Source organism: Talaromyces rugulosus, chromosome V, assembly GCF_013368755.1.
Source record: "Talaromyces rugulosus chromosome V, complete sequence".
In the NCBI taxonomy this organism is placed as follows: domain Eukaryota; kingdom Fungi; phylum Ascomycota; class Eurotiomycetes; order Eurotiales; family Trichocomaceae; genus Talaromyces; species Talaromyces rugulosus.
Genome location: NC_049565.1, coordinates 4,513,617 through 4,525,233, shown reverse-complemented (window position 1 = coordinate 4,525,233; position 11,617 = coordinate 4,513,617). Strand labels below are relative to the sequence as shown.

The following is an 11,617-nucleotide window of genomic DNA, read 5'->3' as shown; positions in this document are numbered from 1 at the left end:
ACCGAGCAGCCTTTCATTCTTTTTCGCCGTACTATCGCTGGCACAATTAATAAAAATGACAGGTTCTGCGTATTCAGACAATGCAGTTTCAGAATCGTATATACGGTACTCTACTGTAAAAGAGTATTTCCTGCAGGACGACGAGAGCACCGATCCAAAGAAATTCGACTATGTATACGTTCCCCTTCCTTCCAAGCCAAAGATTTATTTCTGAGTGTGTGATTCACACATTAGGTATCTTCTAATTTCGGCCTTATCAATCGCACATACGATGACGTCGATACTGAGACGGAGACTGAGAGTACTACAAAGAAGACTCAGTGGGAACGCTTCGAGGTCCAGGTGCGAGCGATGAATGCGCAGGCTGGTCCGGATGTGCAGTACAAAGTGCTGTATATGGGGAGGCATGGAGAAGGGTTTCACAATGTTGCTGAATCCTGGTATGGGACGGATGCTTGGGATGTGAGTTTCTTTTATATAAAAAAAATTGATATTTCGTACTAACTATGCAAGTGCTACTGGTCTCTTCTCGACGGCAACGAGACCTCATCCTGGGACGACGCACGCTTGACAGAGGTCGGCAGATCGCAGGCCCAGACTGCGCACAATGCATGGCGCAAGCAGATTGAAAACAAAATCCCTTTTCCAGAGTCGTTCTATGTTAGTCCGTTGAACCGGTGTCTGCAGACAGCGTTTATCACGTTTGACGGGTTGGACAAGGATATTGTCAGGCCATTTAGACCGGTGGTCAAAGAGGTAAACCTATATTTTCACTCTTCTTATACTATTCAAAATACTAATAACACTTCAAGATGGTCCGAGAAACCCTCGGGATACACACCTGCGACCGCCGCTCCACCAAATCCGCCATTGCTTCCGAATACCCCCAATACATCATCGAGCCAGGCTTTGCCGAAACCGATCCCCTCTGGGATGCAGAGCTGCGAGAGTCCGACAGCGCTCGTGACACGCGCCTCAAGCGGTTCCTCGACGACGTGTTTGCGCACGATGACAACCAGTTTGTCTCGTTTACCGCGCATTCGGGCGCTATCACGTCCGTGCTGGAGGTTGTTGGTCATCGTCGGTTTGGGCTGCAGACGGGAGGGGTTATTCCAGTTCTTGTTAAGGCAGAGAAAGTTGTCGGGAGGGAGCCTCAGAGGGAGATTGAGCCGCCTACGAGGGCTCCCAAGTGTAAAGAGGATCCGATGAGAGCTGGGGGGTCGATACAGATTACGTTGGAAGGGCACGTTTAGAATTAATTAGCTGTTCATTGGTTTTAATAGAAGATATAAATACACTTTCGATCCTTTTTTTTCTTTTCCAATTCTTCGACTCCTGGGCACCGTAATCAAAAGAGCGTCCCCCTTTGCTGTCATCTCAATCGTGCGTATCGAATCTAAAATTCTTTCTCTTCCCTCAATTTCTCTGCATGAGATTTCCCTCATTGATCAGATGACCGAGGCAGTTCCATACCATCGAGGATTTCCAACATTGCCTCCTCATATCTCTGCTGTTCCGGCCCCTGAAACATTCTCACGTATTTATCCCCAGGTCTGTCTCGCGTCGACTCTCGCTCACTTTTCACAGCACCCTTCTCCTTTCCCTCATCGTCGTGAGTATCATCTTCAGAATCTCCAGCAGAAGTAACAGTATCCGCCTGAGCCTGAGAGTAGGCAAAATAATTTGTTCTGTCTCTAACCCGCCCAACGCTGTCCTTTTCCACCTTGTCGACTTTTTCCATCTGCTCAATGATATAGCTAGACTTTTTCTTAACTGCGGCTGAAGAAAAAGAAGAAGGTCGAGACTCTGAGCCGGTGATAGTCCTATTCACACATCGAGGTCTGATACTGGAAGCACCTGACATGGCAAAGGACCGAAGACCCGCAGCGGTTTCGAATATGGACGGGAGTTGATTATTGTGGTTGGGAGGATGTGCAAAGGGGCTCGAACCTATAATAGTACTGGTGAGAGGTGTCCAGGGATAGGTATTTCCAGGAACAGTAGCAGGATTGGCGGATCTGTTTTGAGTGTATTCAGCCGTGGCCGGCGGAGTGAAGTACATCGCCGGAGGAAGACCAGTGGAATGGGAAACTGGAGGATGTGTGTTCATGTTCATGCTCATTGTAGTTGAAGTGCCCCTAGGTTGCACATGTCCTGTAGTAGTTTGCGGGACATTTGGTTGAGTAGTGGAAAAATTAGGAATACCGCCTCCAGCCAGAGCCACATCTGCCAAAATCCCCAGTGCACTCGACCCTGACCGCGATTGCCCCACAGGTTGTTGTGTACCCGAGCTAATGTTTCTTTGAGAATTGAAAACTGGCCTTGCAGAAAAATCAGGATAGCCTGAGCCGGGATGTTGCTGTTGTTGTTGTTGATGTGAGGCATAGGCAGAAGAAGCATGATAGCCCATGGCAGCAAACTGCTCGCCATTAGTACGGTGAGTGTCCGATGACATGGTTCGAGCTGCCTCTTTGGCTCCTTTTGAGGGTGACACACACGGCCAAAATTCTCATCTGGATGACCGGTGTTACAAGGAGCGTGGATGGGTGCTTAAGTGGGGTGGTTGATTGCTAGGATATTGTGTTGTCAATGTCACAAAGACAAAATTGGCAAGTAGTTCTTGTCCACTTTTGGGGAACTTGAGGAATTTGAGAAATTTAAAAAAAAAAAAGAAAGGTGGGTAAAAAGGGAGCGGTGCCTCGCTGTAGGAATGTTTCACCGACGAGGCTGACAGTGAGCCGATGGATCTTGTCAGAGGTACTAATCGGGCACCGAGTAAAAATGTCTAGAAAGAGAATACCAAAGATTTCGAATACTTCCAAAACATTCCAATACTTATTTCTATAGTACAGCCCAAAAGCTCGTCTGGATAGTCTTATACTGCAGGATCCAACAGATGAAAGGAAATGAGAGCTAAAATGCAAGCACGACTTTAATTATACATAGCAACGCCAATCCACCCGTACAGCCGGTCAAGTTTACCAGCTATAGTACTGGTTTTGCGACGAAACAGGACGATTGGGCAATTGCACCCAGAGCATCGACTTGCGTTGACGCAGAGCCCTAGCCTCCCGATCTTTCCATTCACGAATTTGAGTCCTCTCTTCCTTCAAAACGACAGATATTCCGGTGTGAGGAGGGCGCATGATGTTGATTCTGCCGCGTGCTCGATGGTCGTATTCTCTATGGAAGGGGCCGCGATTCACCCATGAGTCGGCGATATAGATCGCCGAGGGATTAGTGATCGTTTTCGTGTCTCCGCTTTTGAGGATGATGTTAACCGGTTGGATTTTGGACTCCTTGTCGTCGGGCTTTTCAAGGCCCATACCGTAGCGCGCAATAGCTATGTTCTTGGCGTGTTCCAAATGCTCCTTCACGTCTTTGGCAGCCTTCTTCTTGCTGAACTGCATCTGCAAAATAGCATCGTCGATGCTCTTTCCTTGAATTTGTCGCGCCAACGGGACCAACTTCTTCACCGACGTCTTGAACCAATGAGACTTGACTAGAGCATCACGCTCTGTCGCCATGATCGTCTCTTTCTTTGTCACACGCCCGCGTTTCCGAACTTCTCTGATGATCATTTTTCGTTCCCATCTCTTTCGAGATCTTGGCTTAGGGTCGAGAGTCATGCTCATTGTGTGTTTTTCTCGTTGTTCGAGCGGTAGGGTACCCTCTTCTTCGACATCTTCTGGCAAAGGACCACTAGCATTGCCCCCCAAAGGCGAAGCGGCATCGGAAAAAATAGAATCCGAGGTCAACGAACCTTGGCGTTGGAATTCTGCTTGTTTCATGGGCCTTTTTGGCTTTTTAACCGGCTTGCCGTTATTGAAGAACGCGTTTTTCATCGCAGAGAAGACAGAGGAGCTACTCCCCGGGGTGGTGTCTAGCTTCGAGTCTTCAGGAGTCGTCTTGCTGGCTTCGATGGTCGTTTTATTGGCGCCAGGACTCGTCTTGCTGCCATCTTCTTCTGCCCGAAGAGTTCGCGTGTAGGATATTGTCCGCCGAGGCAGTCGCGGCATTGGATATGCTGAGGTGTCATGTTGGCATATGGGGCAGAGGGCAGAGGGAGGGAGGGATCAGGAGTACTTACTTGCGCGCAGAAGCGGCCTGTAGGAACAGACCATCCCTCTGGTGGCCATGGTGAACCACGGTGAACATGCAATGGATGGCCGTCGTGATGGTCTCTTCGTAGTAGTAGATGCGGAAAAAAGCTGCTGGGGAAGCCGCCAGCGCGGGTCTTGGCACAAGCAAACATGGCAAACACGCGCACGTGACCCGGGGAGATAGTGTCGTCCGATTCATATTATTATTATTATTGTATCATCTCACGCTTCACGATCATCATGTGCACGGCACAGGGCGGGCTAGCCGGGTAAAGCAGGGGTCTATTCGTCGATCCTGAGGCCTCTTTGGCAGTAAATGGCCTACCAGCGCGTCAAAGGCTGAAACCCACGACCCTCCTGGCCATGCAGCACGCCCTTTTGGGCAATCGTACGACGTCGTCGAACACAGATAGCCGAAGAGAGTTCTTCATGACAGCGCAGAGCATGTGTATGTCTGTGTGTGTGTGTGTGTGTGTGTCTACGGATATAAGACTTGGTACTGCACTCTACTAGATTACAATTGCAATTATTGGTTTCCTCGAGGAAGGTGTTGGTTGATAGGGGAACTACGTATAGTACTGTTAACACGGGTACAAAAGAGGAGGAGATACACGCAAACCGTGTTGCCAGCAATACAATGCCGATATACATAATTATAGCCCGCAGGAACAAAGTATCATCATCGCCATTTGAAGCACAATAATAATGAAATCAGAATAATAATACATAATAATAACACAAATGGCTGCGCATCGTAATTACATATTAGCGTCCAGGCGCCCTCCGGCCGGCCCAAGAGGCCAGAACCGCAACGTGCTCTCCACTTCGAACCTGCCCTTGACGTGCGATCCACACATCTCTTTTTACAACAACCTCACCCTCCCCTCGTCGTTCCTCATCGCATCGCCGTCAGATTATCCCCCCGGGACTTCCCCTTCGACCTTCTCTCGCTTAGACCGTCGCCTAGCTGGACCCCCCGCAAGCAAGAAGCAGACGGGTGTAGCTGGTTCTTGTGGCCCGTGAGCTGCTTCTCCGTCTGGCTTTTCGTTGGTGAGAGAGAAAAAGAGAAAAGCCACGCTTTGTTTGTTTCGCTGCCACATCGAGTAGCTGAAAGCGATCGCCATCTGCCTCGTCTTTCAGTGCTAGCAGCAGAGCGCAGTCTGCCTCGACGGAAAACAAATAAGCTGTTGTCGCGGAACCGGCAAAGCTCCGAGGTCTTGCTTTCTTCACTCATCGCCATCATTTCCCCATACCATCGGCCCTCCATATCGGCCGGAGAACGTGATTTTGTGAAGGAATGGACTCGTTGACGAGGGACTCCGTGTGCGCTTTCGTTTGAGAAAGCTCTTTATTGACACTCGCTCTTTTTTTTCCACCCTCCCACCGTTGCTATCATCACCAGTCTCTACAACCGACCTTGAAGAGGATCTTGGGTTTATTCTCCCCCATTAAACAACTCTTCCTTTTCGTTATTTTCCCTATCAAGCCACTTCGCCCCACAGTGTGCACAAAAAATGGATATTAATTCACTACTTTCACCCCAAGAGTCGGCTGCCCAGTCGAGGCAGTCAACCCCAGCATCCTCCACCACCAAGTCCAGCGCGTCGGCTTCTTCTGCGCCTTCTGTCAAAACCTCACCTCACAAGGGTTCACGAAGAGGTCGCTCTGGTCAATCGAAATTCAGCTCAGGTCCATCTCCGGTCGCGCGTCAGGCCCTCGAATCCCGTCTCCCTGACCGGGCCAGTGGCACCCCCAACAATCACAACGGTCCGCCTGGGAATGGCAACACCGCATTTAATGAGGTGCAACAACCGCGTCATCAGTCGACATCCATCAATACTCTGGCTGATGTCGCGGCCTTGCAAGGCCAACAATCTCAAAATCAGAAAGACCAGCTGTCCACCTTTTCGCCGTTATACCCAACCCCCAAACCGGCATCGAACCTCCAGAACCCTCCACGAGCCCCCGAATCTAGAGAGCTTATAAAAAGAAATTACTCTCAAACCTCACTGCCTCCCGAGGCGCAACAACAAGCGTCCCAATTATTTAGTCATATCCAAGAGAACCCTCATTCGTACGAGTCGCATGTGCAGTTTGTTCGACTACTTCACACGGGTTTTGTCAACCACGTATACCCACCCCACAACCCGGATGCTCATGGCGACCCGAGATCGTACGATCTGTTGAAGGATTTGCGCGGTGCGAGAGAGGACATGGATCGGCTCTTTGCCATGGGTGAGGACCTCTGGGTCGAATGGATCCAAGATGAGACCCTGATCGCACACTCGGTCGACGAAAGGATAGCCGTCATAGAGCTCTGCCAACGATCTGTTGAAGAAGAATATGGCAGCACGAAGTTGTGGGCTATGTTTGGAGACTGGATGCTCTATCTTTACAACGCCGCGATGGGCCAGAGCGATCAAAACCAGTGGAGTGAAGAAGATCGATTGGTTGGACGAGAAGTCTTTAGTTGGGAGTCTGTGGTTGATGTATGGCAACGAGGAGCTGACGCCACACGTTGGCGCATCAGCGACAGTCATCGCGTGTGGAATAAATTTCTTGATTTATCTGTACAGGACCTGAATCATGCGCGATCATCTGATAGGGTTCCGCAGGTGAAGGCACTATTCGATTCTCGCTTGCAGACTCCTCATGCCACGTGGGATGAGACATCCCAACTATTTTCAACCTTCGTCACTCGTTATTACAGCGGCAATTACGAAGAACTAATGGTCGACACCAACGCGCGAGCAGCCGACGCAAAATACAAATACGCGAGTCGGCAGGACTTTGAACTGAAGGTACAGAGAGCGGAGGACTCGAACGATCGCAATCTTGAATGGGCAGTCTATTCAGAATACATTGAGTGGGAGCTCAGCCGGCATCCTGAAAAACGCGTCTACAGTCCTCAGCTGATCAATGCCCTTTACCAACGGGCCTTGCTACGATTTCCTACCGATGTGGCCATGTGGGAGGATTATGTGACGTTCCTGATACAGCCATCAATGGCACCTACTCACCACCAAATCGCTCCTATTCTTCCTACCTTGGAACGTGCGACTCGGCATTGTCCTTGGTCGGGAACCCTGTGGTCTCAGTATATACTTGTCGCAGAACGCGAAGGCCTCTCGTTCGACGAGATCGTTAAACTCAAGCACAAAGCGACAAGTACTGGTCTGCTAGATGCCGGCGGGTTGGAAGAAGTTATCAAAGTTCATACAATGTGGTGTAGTTATCTGCGTCGACGAGCTTTTCTACCGGACGCGATAGACGAAGATTTGGACGTTGCCGAGGTTGGCATTCGCTCAGCAATTGAGCGAGTACAGGAACTCGGCGAGAACAAGTACGGCAAGTCATACCAGGGCGATCCTTACTTCCGCCTGGAAAGAATCTACACTCGATACCTGAGCGAAAGCGGAAGCTGGGATAGCGCTAGGGAATATTACAAGAGCCTGATTCCTCGACGCGGCAACAGTTACGAGTTTTGGTTAGATTACTACAACTGGGAAATCATGTCTTGGCGAACCTTTGTTGAGGCGGCGATGACCCCTGAAGCCGCGAGAAGAACGCCCGGTCCTAGTTATGCCACGGCTGTGTTGAAACAGGCAATCAAGCGGCCGGACTTGGACTGGCCTGAAAAGGTGATGACCAAATACTTTGCACATTGCGAGGACTACGAAGATGCCGAAGAGCTCCAGGAAGCCTTTGTTGAGACGCAGAAGGCGATGAAAGCTGTGGTCCGGAGAAGACAGAAGGAGGCTCTTGAACAAGCAGCAGTGCAACAAGAGGCTGCAGCTACAGCAGCACAGGCCGAAGCGGACAGCACCGCTGCTGCATCAAAGCGAAAACGCGAAGAGGAGGCCTCGGACGTTAGTAGGCTGCCTAACAAGAAGGCCCGGCCTGAAGAACCCGCTATTGTCGAGAACGAAGAGCCGGCAGAAGCGAAGAGAGACCGGGAAAACTCAACTGTGATTGTGAAACACTTGCCTGTAAATGTGACCGAATCCCAAATTCGGCAATTCTTTCGCGAGGTATGTTTATGTTCCTAGTTGCACAAAAAAAAATAGGCATCTAACAAGTTTTAGTGCGGTACCATCAACGACATTATGTTTTTGCCTTCCGAGCAAGACTTTACGACTGCAATTGTCGAGTTTGATTCGAAAGAGGACGCTGCGACAGCTCTAACTCGAGACCAAAAACGCATTGACGGTCAAACCGTTGATGTAGAAATAGGCAGCGGCTCGACGCTCTACGTGACCAACTTTCCGCCAACGGCAGATGAGGCCCATATCAGAAATTTGTTCGGCGAGGTAAGTTCATGTTGAGTGTTGTTTGGATGGTCTAGAAAAGCTAACCATCTGTGTAGTTTGGTGAAATTGTCGATGTGCGATTCCCATCTCTGAAATATAACACTCATCGTCGGTTCTGTTACGTTCAGTTCAAGTCGGCAAGCGAAGCGATTGCGGCGACAAAGTTGGATGGCAAAGTTGTTGGTGACAACCTACGCCTACAGGTCAAGATCTCAGACCCATCCCGGAAACAAGACCGTCATGGTCCGGTATACGAAGGACGCGAGGTTCACGTTTCCAACATCGATTTCGCAGCCAGCGAAAGTGATTTAAAGGAAGCATTTTCTAAATACGGGACTGTAGAGTTAGTGCGACTGCCTACAAAAGTCAACGGAGATCGCAGGGGTTTTGGCTTTGTTGTCTTTTCTTCTCCGGTATGTACTATACGCCCGCTCGATGAAAAAACGTTAACTAACGGTTATATCTAGGAGGAGGCAACCGCATCCCTTGCGATGCATAAACAAGAATTCCGTGGCCGGCCACTGCAAGTGAAGGTGTCGACACCTACAGCTGTCAAACGATCAGCGCTTGTTGTCTCTCACAAAGACAAATCGCCGTCGGTCGAGCCCAATGGCATTAGCCCCAGACCTGACACGGAAGGGGACGATCGTGGCTCTCGAACGCTAGGCTTGATGAACATTCCAGACACGGTAAACGACAGTCGCATCCGAGCTATTGCCGAGCGATTCGGCACCCTTGTCAAAATTGTTCTACGGCCAGACCATGAAGGTGCAATTGTCGAGTTCGCGGATATCAACGCAGCTGGTAAGGCATCTCTGAAGTTGGAGGGTCATGAGATTGTACCAGGTCGTAGGATTCGGGTTGGCACAGCTCGGGACGTGACCAGACAGAAGATTGAGCAGAAAGTCGGTACGACCAAGGCCAAGTCCATTCCTACGCCGTCTGTGTTACAAATGAGCGGGCCAATCAAGCGACCAACGCAGCCTGGAGCTCGCGGAGGTGGTCGCCGTGGGGGACTAGGGTTCAAACGCAGCGGTGCTACAGCACCGGATCGAAGCCATGATCAGGAGATGGCAGTTGACTCTGGCAGTGGTGATGCAGAGAAGAAGCCACAGAAAAGTAACGATGATTTTCGGGCTATGATCCAGGGTAGCGGAAAATAACGGTCTTTTTTGCATGAGAAAACGGAGAGGGGATTGGAGGGAGCATACCTCTGGCTGGCGTTTTCGTTTTTTTTTTTTTTTTTTCCAACGCGGTATTTGCTATAATGGTTCCTTGTCCTTTTTTTTTCAATTTCGTTGTTATCTTTTGTCTAGCCCCACGGAGGCACGAGTTGCCTCATCATGGTGGCTTTTGTCGTGAGCGCGGCGGTTGTGTTGCGATGATTTTCACCTCTACCCACGGCGACTTGGGGTAGACGTGTGTAGATTAGTTTTTTTTTTTTTTTTTTTTTGTTATTTTTTCTCCTTTCCTTATTATTCATAGGAGCGAGCTCGATAATGTGTGGAATGCGGGGATCTGATGATGCGAAATGAAATATTGTTGTTGTTCTACATCCTCCTTGCTCGTCGTGCATGCGTAGTCGGGTCAGTTGACGCCTTGGCATGCAGTGTATAGTGCGCTGTCCCCGTGATTGGCAGAAACAATCGGTTTAATACTGAATCGGTTTATTGGGGCTTATCTGATAAGCATTACCCTTGGTTCTCTCATGTATAGAAGCAGTGCTCGATGCGACGCTTAAAAGCCTAGACCTGCGCCGTTGCGGGGTGTGCAGATGACCTCGCGCCATCCCCATGCGGACGGAGTACGATTGAATTGATTTTCTTTGTAAAAAAAAATGATTGTTGGTTTCTTTTTGTGGGTAAGCGCGGCATTTCTTGATTGCGACTTGATTAGTGAGTGCCTGGGCCTGTCGTAAATCCTTAGAAAAATCAATGCCTAGTGTAACTAATGCGCATCATGCGGCGCTGCCCTGTTTGCGGCCATTTCCGACGTATCAGATTGCCCGCGCTGCCAATCCCCCTTCGCAACTTAATACTCGACACCCCGCCAGGTCCTGGTCTCAGTGCGCTGCGACCTTTTCTTCATCTTGCGTGCGAAAGCTGGTATTTACTTGGAGTTTATTTTGCTGTTTGTCCATCGGCTGCTGTTTGCGGGCGCCTCTGTCAAGCTGTCAAAACTGTCACCTCCACTTCTTCTCTCCACCTGGTCCGCCGCCACCAACAAACCACCTTCAACTGAGATAACCATCAAACAATAATGGCTGCCAACGAGTGGGATCCTCTACTACCTAGCTCTGCTGGTCGCAACTACACGGGCATCCTGACCAAGAGCATCGTGTATGCGCTGACGCTGTGTTTCTTCCTGATCGGTGGGTTTTGCTCGCTGCCTGGCTGCCGACGTCATCGCCGGCTGTCAACATAACTTCAACTTCAAACTAATCTCAACTCGCAGCTTTTGGGTTGACTATCGCATCGATTTTTGTCCCAAGCTGGATTACCTATGAAAGCAGCGCTGTATTTCCCCCCCTCTCTCCTTTTTTTTGGTTCAAAAGCTAACTGGATAAGCCGCCCTTCCACTACTCCCTCGGCCTCCACCGCCGCTGCTCGTCCTTGACCGATACCTGCGAACCGTTTCCCCAATATGAAGACTGCTATGGCGAGGACCGGTATTTCTGCTCCATGTGGCGCAGCGTTGGCTTCCTCATGACTTTTGGGGTTGTGCTGATGTCCATCGCCGTGCTCGTCTACTTTGTCATTCTCTCCGGTGGCAAACGACTGCGCGAAACCGGTTGGAGTTTTCTCTCTTTGATAATCATTGGCTCTGTCGCCGTGCAGGTTGCTGCCATGGCTCTTGTGGTAGCCCTTCCCTTTTGACCTTCGCTAAATGGTGTATATACATGTTGACACATACACACACAGGCCTACCTCTTCGAAAACGACGACCGCTTCTCCGTTGGTCTCGACTTTGGTGACACAGTCGCGTTCTGGAGACTCGACAAGTCATTTGTCTTTTGCACCGTCAGCTGGTGCATTTCTCTCCTCTGCGCCATTGCGATCGTCGTCGCTGCGCGCACTCTTCCGTCCGAGGGAGGCTACGAGCTCATTCCGGCTCCATCGGAGGAGGCGTATTAGGCTGGTTACTTGTCAACCACAAATAATAATAATAATTCATGGCGGTGATGTTTTTCATGTCTATAAGCAG

At 50.0% G+C, this 11,617-nt stretch overlaps 5 protein-coding genes across 5 annotated transcripts; 3 read left to right on the top strand and 2 right to left on the bottom strand.

Moving 5' to 3' along the window:
• Window positions 1-55: 55 nt before the first annotated feature.
• TRUGW13939_10087 (uncharacterized protein) lies at window positions 56-1,253 on the top strand (the record flags this gene model as incomplete). Its single annotated transcript, XM_035493200.1, has 4 exons — window positions 56-172; window positions 235-462; window positions 514-756; window positions 813-1,253. 4 exons carry the CDS (start codon window positions 56-58, stop codon window positions 1,251-1,253), a joined length of 1,029 nt encoding a protein of 342 aa, XP_035349093.1.
• A 188-nt stretch (window positions 1,254-1,441) lies between these two features.
• Window positions 1,442-2,455, bottom strand: TRUGW13939_10086 (uncharacterized protein; the record flags this gene model as incomplete). Its single annotated transcript, XM_035493199.1, has 1 exon — window positions 1,442-2,455. The coding sequence occupies one exon, from the start codon at window positions 2,453-2,455 to the stop codon at window positions 1,442-1,444; it is 1,014 nt and encodes a 337-aa protein (XP_035349092.1).
• Window positions 2,456-2,978: 523 nt separating this feature from the next.
• Window positions 2,979-4,019, bottom strand: TRUGW13939_10085 (uncharacterized protein; the record flags this gene model as incomplete). The annotated part of the gene is made up of 1 exon (XM_035493198.1): window positions 2,979-4,019. The coding sequence occupies one exon, from the start codon at window positions 4,017-4,019 to the stop codon at window positions 2,979-2,981; it is 1,041 nt and encodes a 346-aa protein (XP_035349091.1).
• Window positions 4,020-5,617: 1,598 nt separating this feature from the next.
• On the top strand, window positions 5,618-9,576 carry TRUGW13939_10084 (uncharacterized protein; the record flags this gene model as incomplete). Its single annotated transcript, XM_035493197.1, has 4 exons — window positions 5,618-8,134; window positions 8,189-8,413; window positions 8,470-8,826; window positions 8,881-9,576. 4 exons carry the CDS (start codon window positions 5,618-5,620, stop codon window positions 9,574-9,576), a joined length of 3,795 nt encoding a protein of 1,264 aa, XP_035349090.1.
• Window positions 9,577-10,672: 1,096 nt separating this feature from the next.
• TRUGW13939_10083 (uncharacterized protein) lies at window positions 10,673-11,547 on the top strand (the record flags this gene model as incomplete). The annotated part of the gene is made up of 4 exons (XM_035493196.1): window positions 10,673-10,784; window positions 10,868-10,929; window positions 10,981-11,271; window positions 11,335-11,547. 4 exons carry the CDS (start codon window positions 10,673-10,675, stop codon window positions 11,545-11,547), a joined length of 678 nt encoding a protein of 225 aa, XP_035349089.1.
• Window positions 11,548-11,617: the final 70 nt, after the last annotated feature.